Source organism: Eschrichtius robustus, chromosome 7 (assembly GCF_028021215.1).
Source record: "Eschrichtius robustus isolate mEscRob2 chromosome 7, mEscRob2.pri, whole genome shotgun sequence".
Classification (NCBI taxonomy): domain Eukaryota; kingdom Metazoa; phylum Chordata; class Mammalia; order Artiodactyla; family Eschrichtiidae; genus Eschrichtius; species Eschrichtius robustus.
The window spans coordinates 89,117,666-89,138,122 of record NC_090830.1 but is presented as its reverse complement, the minus strand read 5'-3'; the positions used below and the strand labels follow the sequence as shown (position 1 = coordinate 89,138,122).

Below are 20,457 nucleotides of genomic sequence, written 5' to 3'. Positions count from 1 at the left end.
GCCTGGGTGCCCACTCTTCAGGCTGAGCCTGGGGCACAGGCTCTTGAGCTGAGAAGTGGGTGCAGACCACTTTGCAGAGCAGGAGTTTTGCAGTACAGGGCCACGAATCCAGCACAGCTTGGGTGACAGGGCCACTTCCAAAGCCCGCAGGCCCACAGGGTAATCCTGGGTCTGTGTGTGTGAGGGGGAGGTGAAGGGGTTGGACATGTCCCAGAAGAAAGACAAACCGATGGGCACCCTACATCCTGGGGTCCAGGCTGGGGAGCAGCCCTTTGGTCTGAAAGCAAACAGCAGACATTTGTTTAGCTCAAGGAGTATCCCACTGGGAGTAGTCTCCCAGGGACCCTCTGTGTTTAGGGGCACCACATGACAGAGGGTGGTTGTGTGGCCAGGTTTTGTCCTGGCTGGGGCCTGGGCCTTCTCCAGGCGATGTCCGAGGCCACCTTCAGGCCGTCCCTCTGGGATGTCCCCAAGCTCTCGGACTCCTGGGGTCGGGACTGAGCTCTCCTCACCCCCACCATCTGATTCCGCCCTTCCCTGCAGTCCTCTTCCACATGCTCCGGAGTCTCCTCTCCCCCTGCGGTCTTAAATGCCTCATTCCTTGCCTGTCCTACCGACTTCCTCCCATCTTCTCTCTGCCGGCTCATTCCACTCAACCTGTCCTTCCCCAGCCACTGCGGGGAGGCCCAGCTAATCTGCTAAGTTGACCAAGCCCCTCGGTGCTCCGCGAAGCCCTCCAAGGGCTCCCTGTCCCCCAGGCTCGTGACTGGAGACCCCTCACGACAGCACCTAGTGGGCCTCCCCATGGCTCCTACCACCTCCATCCCCATTCCCTCCTCCATCCCCACCGCCAGCTCCCAGAGCCCCTTGGCTGCTCCTGGGGTCACAGAGAGACATTCTGTTCTGGGACACCCTGCTATGTTTGTACAGGCTGTTTGCTCAGCCTGAACCGCCCAATTCCCGCTCCTCAGCCCCATCCTGCCTGGCAATCCCTGCTTTACCTCCACCTTTCCTGGGAGCCCTCGGGGACTTGCCTCTGCTTTCAGCACCCTGTGTGCTGATACCTCGTTGGCAGTGCTTATCACACGCGTTAGGTGACTGCTGATGTGCTGTCCCTCTTTGCCCAGCGCCCCACCCCAGCCCAGTATTCTCTCCAGGAGAGGCACAGTGTCTTTCATCATTGCCCGGCCAGCCTGGGGGACGCTGCCGGCCTCTGCCCTGGCCTCTGTGGTCATGAACAGTTCCCGGACTCAGGGCTGGGGCACCTGGGGAGTGGTGCTCCCTGAGGTGGGAACGCTGGAAGAGGCAGGGGCCCCACAACTGCCGGGAGCAGCCCAGGGCTCCCCCTCTCTGGGACAGGCAGGGGAGCAGCCTGGGGGAAGGAAGGCAGGAGAGCGCCTCTGGCCTTCGTCTTGCTGCCCGAGACAGCCCGGGAGCTGGGGGTGTGGTGTGGGTGTGAGTGGAGGGGCAGGGTGGGGAGCTGTCAGCTGAGGGGCAGGGCAGCCTCAGGACCTGTGCGCACGGCGTTTCCAGTGTTCCAGAATATGGCCTTCTCTAATCACCATCAACATTCCGTTCCATAGGCACTTGGGCTGACAGCTGGCCTTCTTTTAATAGCCACAAGTATTCAGGGCGATACCCTAATCTCAGGGCATTCGCAGTGAGCACATACACCGATTGCAGCCCCACACCCCCAGGTACACCCAGTTTCCAAACACAGAGAGGTACGTGCCACCCACACTTGGTCACATGCATGGCTTAGAGCAGACACATTAGGGCACACTCAATCCCATGCCCCACGGTGCCACAGGGACAGAATGTGTGTGCCAGGCACACGGTCACACACATTTACATACATGACGTACATTCATCATAGTACGGTAGAGCCACCACCAACTGCTATGTACATGCACAGTCAAGGTCACACAAACACACACAGACACTCTCAGGCACAGTCACGCTCACGCCTGCTCAGAACACCTTGGAGTCACGGAGACACCCAGGACCCCCAGGTGAGCAAGGGAAAGCTGGGAGGTGCAGGGAGGTGGTGATTCCCAGAGGGCGTTGGGCCTGCTCCCCTTTCCTGGCCGCTCCCTGGGCTGCTTGCTCCTTATCCCCGCCCTTTTATAGATTGGCAGGTGCCGGGCCCAGTTACCTTTCCGGGAGCCTCTGCTTCCTGTCCCTGGGACTTGGGAGGGGCCTTGGCTTCCACATCCTCCGGGCCCTGACCGCAGGGGGACCATCCACTCACTTGCTGGGCAGTCCCCCAAGCAGCTGTTGCCTCCGTGTCTGTCCAGCCCTGGGGGAGTGGGAGAGTCCCTGTGAGGTGAGGGGGACATTCTGCATCCCTGCTTCTGCCCCCTCCCTGACCAGGCCTTTCTCCATCCTCTCTACACTTATTCACTGGGGTGAAGCCCACAACACTGTCTGCAGGGTTGCTGGTCACCAAACCCTTGCAAACTGTGCGTGCATGTGCTGGGATGTGTGTGTGTCTGTGTGTGTGTGTGTGCTTGTGTGCTTTCTTAAGCATGTAGGATGGGTATGTCTTCATGAGGATCTAGGCCCTCTTAATGGATAAGATTCACTCCTTGATGTTTACAACATTAGTTCAGGGATGGGTCCTCTGACAGCTCCTCCCTCAGCCCCTCAACTGAGACCCTCAGGGATGGGGGTAGTGGGAGGAGGTAAGTGGAAGCACTTGGTGAGGCCCAGAGTGGGCCCTGTAGGCACAATGATGGAGGAGCTGGGGACAGGGGCTCAGGTCACAGGGAACTCTCCTGGTGACATCGGGGGGCATCAGCGCTCCAGGCCCCAAGTAGGGGCTGGCAGACTGGTAGCTCCCATGGCTGACCACAATGGTGGGGTCAGCATCCATGGGCACCCTATCTAGTCTTAGATGTAGACATTATGATTTTCCCTTTCAGAGGAGGACACAGAGGCTCAGAGAGGGTGAGTGACCTGCACAAACTCACACAGTAAGGACTTAAACTCAGGCTTGAACACAGGTCCCCCAACTCCAGAGCCAGTGCTCCTTCCACTGTATCCTGTGAGCTCCAGGAGGAGGGCGCTTAATGCTAAGGATGAAGGGTCCTGAGCTAGCTCCTGCCTGTCTCTCTAGAGGCCCATTTAGGGTCAGAAATGCTAGTCTTTTCAATCTGAGGCTCTAAGGCCCTGGGATAGTGCTGGCATGGAAAAGAGGCGGCCTGGAGTTGGAAGACCCATGTTTAGTCCTGGCCCTGCTGCTGGGTGACCTTGGGCCAACATGTTGCCTCTCTGACCCCAGTGCCCCTGTCTGGCAGGGAGGATGGTGTGTGGGAATTGGGGGGGTTGGTGAGGGGCTCTTCCTGCCAGCGTCCCAGGTTCCTGAGGGTCCCTGAGTCTCAGAGGCAGCCCCGCCCAGAGGAAAGGATGGTGAGGTGCCAGTCAGTGAGGGCCCAGCCTCCTTACCACCTCGCTCTCAGAGCCCAGGGACACCTGGCGCCTCCGTCCAGAGATCCAGCTGAGGTCCGAGGCCTGGCTGCTCAGTGTGGAGCGGTGGGTGGAGCGGTAGCTGGCGTACAGGCCATTGCGCTGGCCTGACACGCCCAGCAGCACCCCGAGGCAGGGCAGGTGCTGGGCGATGGCCATTCTGCAAGGACAGCACATCGGGTTAGGGGGATGGACAGACAGACTTGAGGAGATGGGGGTGGATGGACAGACTGATACTGGGCTAACGGGAGTGGACAAAGAGCCACTGGGGAATTGGGGACGTACAGACATTGGGGTTATGAGGATGGGCAGACAGACACTGGGTCCATGGGCATGGAGCGAGAGCCTTAGGGTGGCAGGTTCAGCCAGATGCTTGCTTTCAGTTCTCGAGTGGCTGACCTAAGCCACATTTCTGCAAAAGGGGACCAAGAACACTCCTGAGCCGCCTCTGAGCTGGATGGGCTAAGGCCTACAGCTGGCCTCAGCAGGGTGCTGAGTTACTGACACCACCAGGCAAAAGGAAGCACTGAAGGCCCCCTCGTGGAAGAGGCCAGCTGTGCTGGGATTTTATCAGCAGAGAGCACTCTGGGCCAGAACAAGCCCCAGGCCTCTGCCAGGGCCCCTGAAGTGGAGTGAAGCTCTGCCTGCTGTGATCTCTACAGGCTGTCCCTGTCTGGGGGCCTCTCTTTGTAGCGAGCAGCACTGCTGATCAGCCATCCTGGCTGCCTTTTGGCCTCAGCTCTGAAAATCCCAGTTAGTATTGGACACTGCCCAGGGAACTCTGATGTCCCTCCAAGCTGAGCCTCCTAGGAAGCTGTGACAGCAGAGAGGGTCGCACCAGCTCCAGATCCCATCCAGTGTCACTGGCTGCTCTCAGCTGCTAGAGTTCCCCACCCAATGCATGTACACAAGGGACAGGAAAGATGGCTGGCCTCTGCCCCCATTTATAGGCCCAGGCCCTCTATGCCCATGAGGGTGGGACTGGGGATCTGGGGCTGGGTTCTGGCAGAGGGCCACACCTGTACTTGGGGTGGGTGATGGCATAAATGATGGGGTTGTAGATGGCAGAGGCCTTGGCGATGACAGCTGGCACCGAGTTCATGTAGGGCGTCAGGACATGTGCGTACCTAGGACAGAGAAGCTGTGGTCCCTCTGCCAGCTGGCCCTCCCTGGGGACTCCACAACCCGCCAGCCCTCTCAGGAACCTTCTTCATAGGCCAACCAAGCCCTGCCAGGGCACAGCCCAGCCTGGTCCAAACCAGCACGACCAAGTCATCCCCGGGGGAGGGACTGCAATGCCAGGGAGAATCCTGATCTGAGGTGAGTGGGAACCCAGGGAGCAGTTGAGGGAGGGGTGCTGAGAAGATGTGCCAGGTTGGGGGTTTCACCAGGTCCCACTGTCCCTTGGAGCCTGTGCTGCTGGCAGTAAACCCTCCCCACCCCCAATGACTCTGGCCCTCTGCCCAGCTCTCCCCATGCCCCGCCGAACCCTGATGCCTGCTTCTCCCCTGGCTCCTTGAGAGTAACTGCACAGGAGGGCCCCAGAGGGGACCAGGCTGTTCCTGCACAAGGAGAAGGTCTCATACCCAAGCACCTGCAAGGACTCATAGTTCTCACTGTCTCAAAAGTGCTCCTGAGGTCTGGCCTGCCTCCATGCTGCTGCAGATAGCAAAGTCCGCAGACTCTAGCCACAAAGGACTAGAGGGCGGGAGGTGAGTAGCACCTTGGCTGTGTGCTCACAGTCTGGGTGAAGAGGAAACCAGAACCTCAGGGAAAGTTGCATATTCCCAAGGGATCTGGCAGGACCTGGCAGCCCTTGCAGGCCCTCAAGCCAAACCCAGTGTGGCCCAGAACTCCCCCAGCATGTCTCCTAGTGCCTCCAGGAATGAGACAGGCCTGGCTCCCGTGGGGCATCTCATAGCAGGGGGAGAATAAGTCTGTGAGGCTGGACCTAGGGTGTGAGGACGGCTGGCTTGGGCTTGGGCTGGGGAGGGAGACGCTGCCCCAGGGTCCCCTTACCCTTCTCCCACCCTTCCAGCCACTGCTCACCCAGCAAAGCCCATCAGGGCCACAGTGGAGTAGGGGGCCCAGGAGAGCACGAAGAGAAGGATGACCAACAGCTCGATCTTGGCCATTTTCCACTCGTTCTGCAGACGCTGCCGTTGCCAGGGGCACTCACCACCACCCTCGCTGGCCCCGAAAGTCTGGAGAGCTCTAGGAAGCATGCAGAGTCTGGGTCTGACCCCACTCGGGTTGCAGTGAGTGCCAGGGTCATGGCTACTGTCAGGGAGCCTTCTTGGACCCGGCCATCCCTTCCAGTGCAGGCAGCCCTGACTCCCAGAAAGTTCCCCAATATATCCAGCCTAAGCTGCCTCCCTGAGCTTCTACCTGTCGTGTCTCCTCTTTCCCCCACACCCCCTGACCAAGGCTGAAGGCCCCCGCTTCAGAAGACCGTGTCTCCTGAGACTTTTCTAAGCACCCAGGTTGTACTGGCCTTTTGGCACCCCATCCCATAAGCACAGGTACTGAGCTGGTCTCTGCCCATCTGGGGCTGGGAGTGCCCTGGGGTGTGGGTACAGATGTGAGTCACGGGCATCCCTGGCCAAGGGGCACAGCCCCCCTCCCATGGAGCCCCTCCTTCATGCCCAGCTCTTACTGGCCCGTCTCCCGGATGGCCTTGAAGATGAAGATGTAGCAGTAGATGATGACAAGCAGGGGGAGGAAGAACACAAAGCAGAAGAGCAGCATGGTGTAGGCGCGGACCGATGGCATGAAGCTCACGTAGTCCCAGGAGCAAGAGGTCAGCAGCCCCTCGGGCACATAGGCACCTGGGAACCAGGGGCAGGTGCTCAGCCTTCAGGGCAGCGCTGACTCAGGCTCCTCATCCAGCAGGGGCTTTGGATGTGGGGTCTGAGCTTCTCAAACACTGGCCCCGGCCTCAGCCCCACCCTAGTGGAGTGAGGAAGCTGGGGCACGTGGAGGGGAGCTTTCCAAAATGGTTCTAGCAGGAGACAGCTGGCAAAGTCCACTGCTGCCCAATCTTGCCAGTTTGGAAGAGAGACCTCACCATAGCCCCAGGGTCTTACTCCCCCAAGACTTCAGCCAGCTTCCTGGTCCTACCTCAGAAGGGTGGGTGCCTTGCTGCTAACCCTTCTACCTGCTGAGGCCTCACACCCCAACTCCTGCCTGTCTGACTCATTGCAAACTCAGCATCAGATGCACCTGTCACTTCCCGCCAGCCAGGAACCACGTGGTCTTCCCCTCTGTATTTGGGGATGGGAGCCCAGGTTATCCTCTGATTGTTGATGGTACAGCCTCAGATCCCCCTGCTGCTAGTCATGTCATGCCCCCTGAATGTCCATTTGCTCTGAGACTTAAGCAGTCCCTTGGCCTCTCCTGCCAGCTGGTCAACCCAAGTCCACCTACCTGCCCCTTGAACGTACCCCTCCCAGCCTATCTTCCCTTCCCCTGATTCCCTGAGCCCACTTACTCCAGCCAAAGAAGGGCGGCAGACTCCAAGCCAGGGCATAGAGCCAGACGCCCAGCAGGATAAGCGCCGCCCGCCTCTTGGACACCATCCCGACGGTGGCCAGTGGGCGTGTGATCACCAGGTAGCGGTCCAGGGCGATGGCCGTCAGGGTAATCATGGAGGTGATGCCAAAGAGAGCCCCACAGAAGGCATAGAATTCACAGCCTGCGGGCACAGCTCGTGACCTCAGTCCTTGGCAGGGAGCCCATCAGATACCCCAGGGGAAGGAGGGTCTGCGGATTGCGTGTACTCAGCTCCTACGCTCGCCTCTCAAGGAAAGCAGGACTAGTTCCTCTCCACCCCGCCTTCATGCATCTGACAGAGGCTCACGGAAACCTCTTGCTAACTCATGAGACTGAGGGTGGCCGCCCACTCTGCCCAGGAAGAGCACACCGCCTTCTCATCTGGGCCACCCTCCACTGTGGGCGTCCCCTGTCCCAACCCTCCTCCTCCCTCCAGCAAAAGGGAGTCCCAAGTGTCTACCTGCCTCTCCAAAGAGCCACTGCTTATAGACGCTGCTGGCGAAGAAGACGGGGGCCTGGGTGAAGGACATGAGGAAGTCGCTGACTGCGAGGTTGATGATGAACATGTTGGCAGGTGTCCTGAGACCTCTGCTCCTGTGAGGGGTCAGAAACTGTCAGGAGGCGCTTCTGCTGGGGAGCTTCCCTCAAACACATGTGCTCACACATGTATGCTTGCACACAGGCACGAGCTGCTGACCCACAGGCCCATCCCGCTGCCCAGCAAGTACCAGCCAAACAGCTCTGGAGCCTGGCATTGTGGACTAAGAAGTGAGACCCCTCAAGGCAGCAACTCATGCCTCTCCTGTCCCCCTTCTCCCAGTGTTCCTGCAGTCCTCACCTTCGGGGCTGGCAAAGGGGAGAGGAGTTGACGATGGTGCCCACAGGCCAGGTACTTTCACATACCTCACGTCCCATAATCATCCATCTTCACATCTACCCCCTCACCCCATTTCATTTTGCAGATAAGAACACTGAGGCTCCCACCCGTGAAGTGGCTTGCGGTCACAAGACTCAGTAAGTGGCACAGCCAGGATTCACTCATTTGCTGCGCACCGCACATATAAAAACTTACTTAATCATCACATTGACTCCATGAAGTAAATCACAATTTCATTTTGCAGACAAGAAAAGTGGACTCAAAGAAGATAAGTAACCTGCTCAAGTCATTTCAGCTAATAGGTGGTAGAGCCAAGAGTTCACTTCTCCACGTGCCTGTCTCAGCCATTCAGGCGGCGAGTGGGGCAGGTAGGGAAGGGAGCCAAGGGTGGTGGCCAGGGCTGGTTGCTGAAGGGCTTGAGGACTCAGGACCCTGGTACCAGGGCTGCTCTTTGAGGCAGAGAGAGGATGCCCACTGGGACAGGTGATGGTGGAGGTGAGCCGAGAGCAGGGCAGAATAGGCAGAGACGTGTGTGTCATAGGGACACATACCCTACACAGACGGTGTGCCTGGGGCCCACTTAAATGTGCCATTCAAGCTGCCCTGGATTACACTTGGGCCCCTTTCCTGGGTTTGAAGATAGAGGCCTGAGCCTGAGACCATTGGCCCTGGCCTCCCCACCCAGGCTCAACAGTGCCCTGGCAGAGCTGGCACCAGAATTTCCACCCTGTGTTCTGCCCCGTCTCTGCATGGCTGGCTGCCCTCAGTGCCCAGGCCCCCATCCTGCCAACCGGGCACCTGCAGAAGGTATAGATGACCGTCAGATTTCCCAGCATCCCTGTGAGCCCCACCAGCAGGATCACCGTGCCCAGGGTGTAGTGGGCATAGTCTGGAACATCGACCGTGGGAAAGGGGACCCAGGCAGCAGCCTGAGCCCTGGCTACCTGTGAAGAGACAGAGAAACAAGGCCATCACATGACTCCATCACCTTCAAATAGTCCTGAGAAGAAGAGTTAGGGTTCCCAATGGGGCAGGTAAAAAACTGCCGCAGTGAGGCAGGCTCAGAGTGGCAAAGCCATTTGCCCACACAGCTAGCAAGTGGCTGAGCTGGAATGGAAACACAGGTCTCCTAAAGTTGAGCCCAAGTTCCTATACCATGGCCCAGATGCAAAAGTCTTCTTGAAGTGTGCTCAGATCACCTTTGGAGGCTGGTAGGACAGACAGACACATGTTTGGCAAGCAGGGACATGGCTGGAGTGACTTCATCTTTCCTTGGGGAGAAGGCAGACCCATCTCCTGGGTGCGTTCCTCCCCTCTGTGTGGGCCCCATCCCAAGTGCCCGAAACAGTCAGCAATGGTATTCCAGTCCCCTTTCACTCTGGGGAGGTGGAGTGGGGTGGAGCCCCTCTCCTCAGGAGTCCCACACCCTTCCCAGCCTCAAAGAAGGAGGTTGTATTCTCCCACTATATAACTGGGTAGGGCTGACTTTGACACCTGGTGTGAGAGTGAGAAAAAGAATTATCTTTTAAAAAGAAAAGTCAGGCCCCCTAGGGCACTGTAGGGAGGTCATGATCCTATGAGGCCAGTACAAAAGGCTTTAAAGACTCCTCCCACCCAGCTCCTTGCCAGGGAAGGGAGTGGTATAATTTCTGTCCTGCCCTGGCTCCTGTAGCTACTGGAGCCTTCCCATCCTGTCCAGAACTCAGGCCAGCATCCCATAGTCTTGAGGGTACCCTCATCCCTCCCCAGGTAATGGTGGGGTTGCTGGGGTATGGCCCTGGGCCCTGGCTAGGATGATGGAAGCAGCAGAAGGCACCAAATACCTCACTCTGGGCTGGGACAAACCCAGAGGCCCAGGGCAGGCCTTCCTCTCTGGAAGGCCCTGGGGGGCATCCTACTACCCTCAGAAAGAAATGGATGGGCCATTCCAGCCCTTTGTCCCACAGGGCTGGCCTTTCTGTTCCTTGGGTGCTCTCCACGAGGAAGGAAAACTTGCCACACTCCCCTCTGTTGGTCTCTTCGCGTAGGACGGGCTCAGAGAAGTTCAGTAACGTGTCCAAGGTCCCACAGCAGAGCTGTGGGACCTTGTCAAAGCCCCTGTGTGTCCCCAGGAAGAGCAAGAAGTTCAGTAACGTGTCCAAGGTCCCACAGCAGAGCTGTGGGACCTTGTCAAAGCCCCTGTGTGTCCCCAGGAAGAGCACCAGGGAGGGGGAGGGAGGCTCTGCGTGCACACGCTCGCCTCAGGCTTACCGTGGGGCTGACGGGCGGAGGGTGGTCCAGGCTGGAGGTGCTGCTCCAGGAGCTGTCCCACCTGCTGCGGGAGGCTGGGGTGGCTATGCCGTTGGATTCCTGGGCCGGGTCCGGTGGGGCTCCCGTCCCCGAAGGAGAGTTCATCCTGATGTGGGGTGGCCCTTCTCAAGCCCACGGAGGAGTCAAGGGCACGGGGAGCTCAGGATACTAGCTGTGCCCAGCCTCCCAACGTTCCTCCATCCTCAGCACCCCTTCGCGGTCCACCGGCTGCCTGCTCCTGTGTCCGGCGTAGACCCAGGCTGGAGCTCTTCTTGGGGCTGGTGGCTGCTCTGTGTCCAGTGAAGCACAAAGGAGAGAGTGTCACAGTTATGGCGACTCACGGTCACAGGGTCTGTCCCCACCTTTAAGTAGCGGAGCTGGGAGTGTGCATGCCCAATCACTCGGCGCCTCGGCTCCCTCAGACACAGGTCCCTGATGATGGCGGCACGCATGTGTGAGTGTGTGGGCGAGTGAGTGTGTGTGTGTGTGTGTGTGTGAGTATGAGAGTGTGTGTCCATGTGAATGTGTGTGTATGTGTATATTTCAGAAGAGATTGCCAGTCTCCAGCCCTTGCACTTTGTCCTCCCCTCTGGCCAGGCTCTCTTTCTTCCCTGAGCTCATCAAGAACAGTTTCTGCCGCCCCCAAGACCACCCCCCCCCTTCCAGGGCTCTGTGGAGCCCAGACTCAGCCTTTCCACGGGGCGCCCTCCCCTCGTGTCTGCCCACATAACCCATCACACCTTCACAACCATCCCATCCAGAACCAAGGCTGGTCCCCCCATGCCACAGATGCAGAAGCTAAGAGGATACACCAGGATATAGCACAATCAGGGGGGAGATCAGATCACGAGGCATCTTTTGTTTGTTAGTCTTGGATCATAAACTTTTTAATGAAATAGAAAGATTGAAAAAAAAGAAAAAAAAAAAAAACCCACAAAGCTGGTAGAGACCTGGGAGCTCACCCAGGCCTGCAGGCCTGGCCTGAGTTGAGTGAGTATCAGAGAGGTGGAGAGGACCCCCAGGCCACGCCTACCTCTTGGGGGAGGACAGCAGGAGGAAGGTGGGATTCCAGGGGCTGGGGCTGCACAGCAGGGTGTCCCAGAGAGAGTGTGCTCACAGGTGGGAGCGGGAGCCTGAGTGGGGATGCGACTGCTGGCAGAAGTGCCACAGTGAGCAGAAAGCGGGTCATGAACGCCCACCACTCTCCTTCTGATCTCCTGTCCTTCTCAGGTGCCTTGCAATGGCCAAACCTACCTGGAAGCCAGAGGTAGGGGGGCTTGAGAGATGTGGTTCCCTCTGACAGAGAGCAGAGCAGGGCAGGGTTACGGAGACCACATGCCTCATTCTTCCACACCACCCCCGCCTGCCACTGTTGCCAGTAGACAGTGTGGGTCCCCTCCACTCCCACTACTGGCCAAGAGGTCAGCCCTCCCACTTCACCTGTGGATGTTCCTGTTCTTTAATTTTCTCACCCCACCCCAGGGGCTGCTGCTCATGGAGAAATGTCCTATGCCCTGGGTGGGCAGTGGTGCCAGCTCTCTGCCTGGCCAGTCTCCATAGCTCCCCTGGACCAGCCCGAGCCACCCTTCTGCTCAGCCTGGCCTAGGAGTTTATAGGCGATCACACCCATTCCCCCCCGCCATCCCACTCGCCATGCCAGGGAGATCCGAAGATGTCGAGTGTGCCTCGTGGTACCCGGAGCCCTCGCCCACAGCTCTGCACTGACTCACTGTCTGCTCTTCACGCTTTGCTGGCGTGGCTGGAGGTGGGAAAAGCTTTCCAGGTCCCTCACCCACAGGGGAGTACCAGGGGCATAGGAAGGAGGAGGCCTGAAAGCTGCCCTGGGGCGACGTAGAAGGCCTGGGCATCTGCACAGTGGGGGGGCTGGGGAGGCAGGGGTATGACGTTTGATGTTAGATCAGTGGGCCCTCAGCAGACATGTAACCACACTTGTTGAGGGACTGTTATCAACCAGCATCATGACACTGTCCACAGGCCCCCAGTGCCGACTTTACATACAGGTCTCCTGAGCCCCAGAATTCCTGTCCTTTGTGGAGAAGTCGTGAAAGTCCTTGTAAGAAAAGCCCCTGGGCCCTGCATTTCTGTTGTCTGGTGGTAGCACCCAGCATTTGGGGAGGGAGGCAGATCTTCCTGCCCTCCAGCATGGCCTAGCAGGCAGCACAGTAATGCCATTCCCATCCTGTCCACTCCTGGGGATCAATTTCCTCAACCTGGGGCTGGCCAGGGCTATCTGGTTACCCAGAGACTCCTGGGAAACTCCCTGGAGCTGTTGCCAGGGGAATATTAAATGTCTCAGTGAATGTGTTCCTGTAGGCACCTGGCCAGCAGCTCACCTGGACCCTCCCTCACCTGGATCCTGCTGGGTTCTAGGCAAACCCTCTCAGGATAGGGCCCTTCCTTCTTCCTGTGGCCTGAGGGAGGGACCATAAAAGCAGAAACTGAGAAAATCCTTGTTTTTCCGCTGCCTTACATCGTATAGCAGCAGGTGTAGCTCTGCCCTTTTCCCTGCCCTGGGCTTAGAAGTGCCATCCATTCCCTCCCTCCCCAACCAAGTGCACACGTGCCCTTCGGGAGCCAGCCAATTGACTCAGTGGTCCTGTTAATGTCTCTGTGACCAGCCTCTCTCTCTGTTGCTCTTTCCACCCTTACTCCCCTTCTGGGGTGCTCCCACTGAGTTCTCTCCTACGCAGCCTATGCTAGCGAAAGGGGGGCAGGCCGGGGGAGAGTCATGGGGCAGAGTCCAAGTAGCACTGTGGCACTGTATTCTGTGGCTGGCTCCTGGGCTTGACACCGCTTGGTGCTCACACTCCTGGCCTAGGGTCCTGACCCAGGCACTTAGAGCTGTCCCCTATGCCATTCCTACTGGTCCACGTGTGTCGTTTCAGCGAGTCCAGCCTGGTGGTCTTCAACTTCATACCCATCCAAGTGCCATGCATTCATCAAACAACTACAGCAGTGTGCCATGCCCTGGGCTGGCATCCATCACAGAGGCTGTCCCGGGCGAGCTTGCTATGTAATAGTCACCCCTCAGAAAGTGGCCTCTTTGCCCCCCCCCCTTAGCTGGAGGCTTCTGTTGAGGGGGTCAGGGCCAGTTAATAGGTGTGAGAGAGGACTTAGAAAACAAAAAGTCAAGGAAAACATGAGTAAGGCCAAAAGAATAAACTTTTAAGTAGAGAACTGATTACATACCCTAGAGGGGCATGTTGGTGTAAAAAAAACCCATGAAGTGGGTGGTCTTGTATTTCACATACCTTGGGCACACCCAGCAGCCCATCAAAAGCAAGAATTTGCTACTGGACTTAAAAAAGGAAATTTAGAGTGAGCGACATGGTGAAGGCAGTTGAAAAATACAAACTTCCAGTTATAAAATAACTAATTCCTAAGATGTAGTGTTCAGCATAGTTGATAATACTGTATTGTATATTTGGAAGTCGCTAAGAAACTAGATCTTAAAAGTTCTCATCACAAGAAAAAAGTTTCTGTAACTACGTGTGGCGATGGATGTTAACTAGATTTATTGTGGTGATCATTCTGCAATATATATACAAATACTGAACTATGTCGTGTACTTGAGAATAATATAATGTTATATGCCAATTGTATCTCAATTTTTAAAAAAACATGAAATTCATTCCTTAGTGCCTTTGACATTTCCTAGCTGGCACACAGAGCACTCTAATTGGGGCACACAGAGAGGCTCGATCTACCCTAGGAATTACTATATACTTTTTCTGACCTTTTGGTGATATGCTGGAACAGCAGGAGAAACAATTTTCTTCTTTAAAATAATATAGCTGATCTTAGCCATGTTCCCTACCGGTTTCCCATGAAGTGGAGCATTTGTCTGAGGGAGAGAGGAAGGGAGGAAGGTACCCACTTTGATTTATGACATCCTAGAGCAATTTCTGACTGCTCAGAGAGCACAGGTATAGAAGATACATAGGGCAGAATGGAAATCTACACGAAACACAAAGATGTTCTTAGTGAAGAGCGATTCTGGAATATAATGTGGGTCTGGGTCTGTTCCCAGTGACCCCCCCCCCCACAAGCCCTCGTTTATCTGAACATGGCATGAGTGGCACTGGAAGATTTCTGAACGAAAACCTTGCAGTGGAATTGGCTTTGTCTTTTGATGTGACTGTAGGCATGTCAGCTTTGCCGGCAGAATCCCAAAGCTGTAAACACTGTGAATTCCCTCTCACACCAGCCCAGCGCTGCCCCTAGCTGCCGTGAGGGTCTGGGAAGTGACAAGGAACATCTCTGAGACTTAGTTTCCTCACCCATAGATTGAGGTACTAAAACTGCTTCATTCGTAAGAAAGTGCGTAGAGCACACTAGCGTGCCTCCCCGAGGCTCGCAGGGGCTGCCTTGCCTGGGGGGGCAAATTCTGTGCAGCACTAATGTCTGCATCATCACCAGAGGACACTGGGGTCAGCCCGGCCTGCACCTCCCTGTGGAACCACGTGACCTTGGCTGACCCTTGCCCTCTGAGCCTCCTTTCTTAACCTATAAAATGGAGATCGCAATGGCAGCCTCTTTGGCGGCGATGATTAAATTTGACAAGAAACTTGAACCACCTGGCACAGTGCCTGGAACACAGCAGTCTTCGGCAGTGTCAGCCCCCAGGTCTTTCCCCTGGTTCCTGAGGCTGGGGGTGGTTACGGGGCCTTCCCTTCTCCCTCTGGGGCCCAGGCAGCTCTTGTCATGGGCCATTTTGTGGTGGAGGGAGCCCCTACCCAGACCGTCTGGGAGGGGGCAGAGGAACAGCAGGAGGTAAGGCAGGTATGTGGGCCACAGCCCTTTTCCCAGAGAGGGGAAGTGAGCTGGCATGAATGGGAGTTCATGGCCAAGCACGGCCAGCCCCACGGCATCCAGAGGTCCCAGCTTCCCCACCTTCAGGGGCCACAGGAGTTAGTTATTTGCAGGGCGGTGACCGGATTGGTAGGGAAGGTGCTCATTCTCTCCTTTTGGAAGACCAGCTAATTCCAGGAGCTGCTAGCAGTTTTCAGGCAGCCAAAGTTAGTGGCTGGTGATGGCTGGCACCCTCCACATTAGGGCTGTCAAACTCGGCAGAAACCTTCAGGGAGCCCCAGTCCTCTGTCCTGTCTTTTCTTCCCTACTCGGGCCAGTTCTGGCTCCAGGCTGAGCTCCCCATCAGCACACAGATGTACAGCTGGGAGCCCTTTGAGGCCTCTCTCCTCTCCTCCTGCTCACTACCCCGTCCTCTGCCTTCCCATCCAGCCCCCAAGGCACACTGGAGTCACTTGAGAGTTTAACAAATTGTGACACCTGGAGCCCAACTCCAGGGACTGTGTTAGCTGGCCCGGGGTGGGGTCTAGGCATTGGGATTTTTAAAAACGCTGCCGAACACAGAGTGGTAGGCACTGACTCACATCTTTATGCCAGTGCCATCCATGCACACACCTGGATTCACAGGTGGGCCCCACCCCAGCCCTCCCACCCACCTTGGCTCTCTGCTCTGTCTGCTCTGCACGTTGCCGCTGCTTTGCAAACTCTCTGTATGGTCAAGCCACTCAAGATGGCTGTTCTCTTGCTCTCTGTCCATCCCCTGCCCAACCAGTGCCTGCTTCACCTATATTTTACGCATACGACTGACCTTCTTCGTACTCGCCCCAGGCCCCAGCTGGTGATTGTTCTCATCAAAGGGGCCGTGAGGGGCATGCCCCTCTGCTGGTTTCTCTGGTAACTAGTGAGCCCAGCTGACCTCAATTCCCCTATAACTGGTAATCTACCCTTCCCCCCTAGGAGCGAAGACTGCCACCATGTCTTGCCCACTGTCTGCTGCACTTGGTGGGGTGTTGCTCCAGGACCTTGCTTCGGACATGTAAGATCCCCCCATCCATTAAACCATTGATGTCTCTGTTGCTGACTCCAGGCTCTTTCTTCGGTCTTACAGCTGGGCAAGTGCAGGCTTACAAGGGGTGCAGCCCAACACTCTCCAACCTGCAACTGCTCAGGGCAAGGTCTGGATTCAGACCTCAACCAGCCTGTCTGAGACCCTGAAAAGTGGGGAAAAGAGGTGTTGCAGGGGCGTCCAGTGCCTGATGCTGAGGGGCAGAGGAGCCCAGGAGAGGAGTCTGGTGGCAAGGAGCGTGAGGGGTAGAAGCTATGAGGTAGGGGCCAGGAGGAGGAGGCAGGGTTCTGAGCCCAGGGTCTGCGGGTAGAGGTCAGGGCACCCATGAACTCGGGTGAGAAAAAAAAGGATACTGTTGTTTGCACTAACCTCTAGCTGAAATTTAGCAGTTCCCTTTATTACAAACGTGGACAAAACCCCAAGTAATAGTGCCCATGACTTTGTCACCATTGGAAATCACTGCTCCTTTTCTAAGACCGTAGAGTTGTTGCAGACAATGGCGTGATATTGGTTTTGCTCATCACTACTTCCTAATTATGGGTCTGCTTAAAGCCCCCACCAGGTCTTTTGGATGATTCGTTAAGAAGCACACATATTACTCCATCACAAGTTTATTATTTAATATTTTAGTAACAGTATTTCACTACAATCGGTTTCTTTTGTAATTCTGTGTATTTTATTTCATGCATTGAAAACATTCTGGGGAACTCCCTGGCGTTCCAGTGGTTAGGATTCAGCGCTTTCACTGCCATGGCCTGGGTTCATTCCCTGGTCCGGGAACTAAGATCCTGCAAGCCATGAGGCACGGCCAAAAAAAAAAAAATTCTGGAAGAGGGCTCCTTTTAAGGCTGCACAGAACCCCAAAGGGGTCCCTGGCACAGCAAAGTAGAAGTGGAGTAGAAGTGGAGTAGAAGATAAGGCAGGGGGGTATTCAGAGACCAGGAGATGGGAGCCATAATTCCGGGGGCTGGAAGTGGCCTCCCTTGGGTCACCCCCCCACAAGGGCTGCCTGGGAGTCTTAAGAACTAGCCATTCTGCTGGGAGACTTGGTTTGTGCCAGATCCGGTTGTTTAGCTTTGCCTGGGTCCCCTGAGCCAGCCGAGCCAGCCAGAGTCTGACAAGAACCTCCTGGCCTTGAGCCCCCATTATCCGTCCCAACCCCTGAGCCCTGGTGCGTGGCTGCAGGGCCTGCCTTCCCCTTTCCTCCGATAAACTGCGGTCCTTGCAGCCAGAGCTGACGAACACTGTGAGAGTGCAGAGTCTGCAGGAGGCCTGGGCCACCCAGAGCCTCGGGGTGTGCCAGTTGCCCTGAGACAGTCTGAGCAGGTGAGCTGCACTCAGGGCAGCGCCTCACTGGAGAGACAGGAGCTGCCGGTTCTTCCAGGGAGGGCTGGACAGAGCGTGGAGGTGGAGACAGAGGCCAAGAGGTGGGAACCAGGTGCAGGGCTGACTTCCAGTGCCTGGGGCTCCCCCATCCCTTGCCATTTGACACAAAAGAGGCTTCCACTCACGGCATGGACATATATACACTACCAAATGTAAAACAGATAGCTAGTGGGAAGCAGCCGCATAGCACAGGGAGATCAGCTCGGTGCTTTGTGACCACCTAGAGGGGTGGGATAGGGAGGGTGGGAGGGAGACGCAAGAGGGAGGAGACATGGGGATGTATGTATATGTATAGCTGATTCACTTTGTTATACAGCAGAAACTAACACACCATTGTAAAGCAATTATACTCCAATAATGATGTTAGAAAAATAAAATAAAATTGGAGAATTTTAAAACTTGAAAAAAAAAAAAAAGAGGCTCCCACTCACGCCCCATAGCTTGGACCCTCCAGCCAGGCCTGCACCTCTGCCCTTTTCACTCCAAGAGGCTGTCATCTCCACCACGAGCCTCAGCCTTTTCCTGATCGTCTAAAAGCTTCTCGGAATCCTAGTTCTAAGAGCAAAACCTTCACACCTTCTCCCACAGGACTGGGAAGGCTATGATTTCACACCAGCGTGAAGGGCAGCTGCTCCCAACACCCCGCCCAGGACTTCCTGCTCCAGGACTCGGCATCTGCAGCAGTGGGCAGGGGTGAGTAAGCAAGTGATGGGATTAGAGTGAGAGCTCATGGCCTCCTCCCACCACCCTCGCCCCTCCCCGCCCCCATGAATCCCCGAGAACGGGCCAGGGCAAGGGAATTCCTAGACTTGTTTTGTAGTTTTTATTTGTGTGATCTAATTAATACCAGCACTTCCTTTAGAACTGAAATCATACTAAAAAAACAAGAAAATGAAATCTTACTGAAAGGCTTATACAAAAATAGTGCCCAGTCCAGTCGCCCCTACTCCCCTGTTCTACTTCCTAGAAGCAACCATTTTCAACCCTTTAGTATTTTTTTTTGCTGTTATTTATCTCCGTATTAATAAATAAAAGGCTTACGTGCTGAATCTTGTTCAGAAGGATGGGGAAACATTACTTGGATTTTATAGAACCCTGAGCATAAAAACCTAAAAGTTTTTTAAGCACACCCACCCTCTCCCCGCCCCCGACTCCCTCCTCAAGCCCCAGGTCTAATTAAAAAGCACCATCAGAGCTTCAGACCCCTCCCCCAAACAGCCAAGCCCTGAATTAGCGTTTCCTCGTGTTCAGGTTTCTGACCTTTAGACCTGTTGCACAGAAATGATGTTTCCCCATGAGAAAGAATCCAGGCCTGGGGATCCCTGAGTATATTGTTTTCAAACTTACGGAAGAAAGTTGAGCTGCATTTCTCTCTATCACAGGTTTTGCTACCCCTGCCTCTGGTTAGTGTCCCTGGAGAGGCCGGAATCCAGGGGGCCTGGGTGTGAGGCTTCGGATACCTCTGAGCCCCCTGGCATAGGCAAAGCTCCATCCTGGGTTCAGCACCTGCTGAGGACACAAAGACAGATGTTTGCAGGAGGTGGGGGCAGGGCTAGGCCTTGAGGAGGAAACTGGCACCAGGAGTGACAAAGCCTCCCCTTGGAATGGGGCCTCATGCGCCCCTGAGAAGGGTGGAGACACCCGTCTGAGCACGTATGTGCCTCACTGAAGGCCACATCAGCAGGAGTATATCCCATCCAGGACAGCTCCCTGCCTCCCCCTCTGCCCTGCTCTTGCACCTGACCTCCCATCCTGTGCTCAGAGCTGGCTCCCAACCAGACCATGTACCAGTGCTGTTTGATTGGGGCTGACCTGAGAGAGGCCCAGGAAAGACTTCCTGCCTGTGCCCCTCCAGCTTTACAAGGGGAGGGACTGTGGCTGGAGCTCTGCAGGCCCTGACTGCACCCTGCCAGCCACTAGGACCTGCTCCCTGCCCATCTGCATAGAGCCCCAGGGGCAGGGGCATTCTTCTCGGCCAGCTCTCGAGGGCCTACCCAGACAACCCTATTGCCACTTTTGATTTGAAATTTTTGGTACTTCAGATTCAAGAACACTGAAATATCAGGGTGGAAAGGGCTCAGCCAGACCTAGGAGTAGGGTCAGCAGAATGGCAGTCAAAGGTGCCATTTCAGGCAAAGTCCTAGACTCTGCCTGATTCTTCTGGGAATTCTGGTGTGTAAATTACCTTTGAGAGTTGACCCAGCCTCAAGGCAAGGAAGTTTAGCATTCCTTCACTAGCAGTTCTTGGCTACAGGCTACCCTGGAGGGATATAAACTCTCAAGCACTCCCAGCTCACTCCAGAGCCCCAGGGACGAGGAAACCCAGATGCCAGTCCTTAGAAGGGGGTGGGTACACAGGACCGGTGAATGTGCACCACAGGACCTGGGCAGAGCACCAAAAATTTCTGCTACATTGAGCAAGTAATTGGACTGAAATTCTCCGAAAGACAGCTGGTGCTCAGTGAAACACAGGATCCTAGAGTGGGAAGGAGGGCCAGAGATCATTACAGGTAGACTCCCAGCTTCTGCTCCACCCTCTCTGGAGGAGAGTTCCTTCCTCTCGAAGGTTTAACATTCCAGATTTGTCATCTCTTGAGTCCACCAGAGTGTCCTGTCCTCCAGCCTGTGTTGTCGAACTGAACCATACGCTGCTGGAAGAGTCTTTGGCCAATGTCTTCTCAGACGACTACCATGACCCAAGTACTCACCTCGCCAGCCCCCCTGCCCATCCACTCTAGTCGACTTTCAGGAAAGATATTATCTGGCATGCAGACTTCCTATAAATCTAGCCACTGCTCCCTTTCTCCATGCTCACAGGTTTTAGAACTGACCAGCAATAAGTGTAAAGGCTTCTAGAATCTGCTTTTCCTGCTTCCTATATAATGGGAAATTTGTCCCCATTGTCTCCCTTGGCGCCTCCCACCAAAGGCTCTGGGGGAAGGACTGTACCTGTTGTGTTCACCGAGGTCTCTCCTGGTGCCCAGAAAAC

The 20,457-nt window shown here is 55.8% G+C and overlaps 1 protein-coding gene across 2 annotated transcripts; it reads right to left on the bottom strand.

Moving 5' to 3' along the window:
* Positions 1-238: 238 nt before the first annotated feature.
* On the bottom strand, positions 239-10,291 carry OPN4 (opsin 4). 2 transcript variants are annotated; one of them, XM_068548906.1, is made up of 11 exons: positions 10,148-10,291; positions 8,693-8,841; positions 8,093-8,122; positions 7,481-7,614; positions 6,959-7,162; positions 6,125-6,296; positions 5,518-5,682; positions 4,488-4,595; positions 3,448-3,628; positions 2,156-2,299; positions 239-277 (listed from the first exon to the last, which is right to left on the bottom strand). In XM_068548906.1, the coding sequence occupies exons 1-11, from the start codon at positions 10,289-10,291 to the stop codon at positions 239-241; spliced, it is 1,470 nt and encodes a 489-aa protein (XP_068405007.1). The 2 variants fall into 2 exon arrangements, with proteins under 2 accessions (XP_068405007.1, XP_068405008.1); XM_068548907.1 differs by lacking the exon at positions 8,093-8,122 and having other exon boundaries at positions 8,696-8,841.
* Positions 10,292-20,457: the final 10,166 nt, after the last annotated feature.

What these genes read in the sequence shown, in the direction of transcription:
- OPN4 (XM_068548906.1), bottom strand. Translation starts at nt 10,291, where the DNA reads ATGAACTCTCCTTCGGGGACGGGAGCCCCACCGGACCCGGCCCAGGAA. An exon ending in GCCCTGATGGGCTTTGCTGG is followed by an intron (nt 4,596 to 5,517) that starts GTGAGCAGTGGC and finishes TCTCTGTCCTAG; the next exon opens with GTACGCACATGTCCTGACGC. An exon ending in ATCACCCACCCCAAGTACAG is followed by an intron (nt 3,629 to 4,487) that starts GTGTGGCCCTCT and finishes CTGTCCTTGCAG; the next exon opens with AATGGCCATCGCCCAGCACC.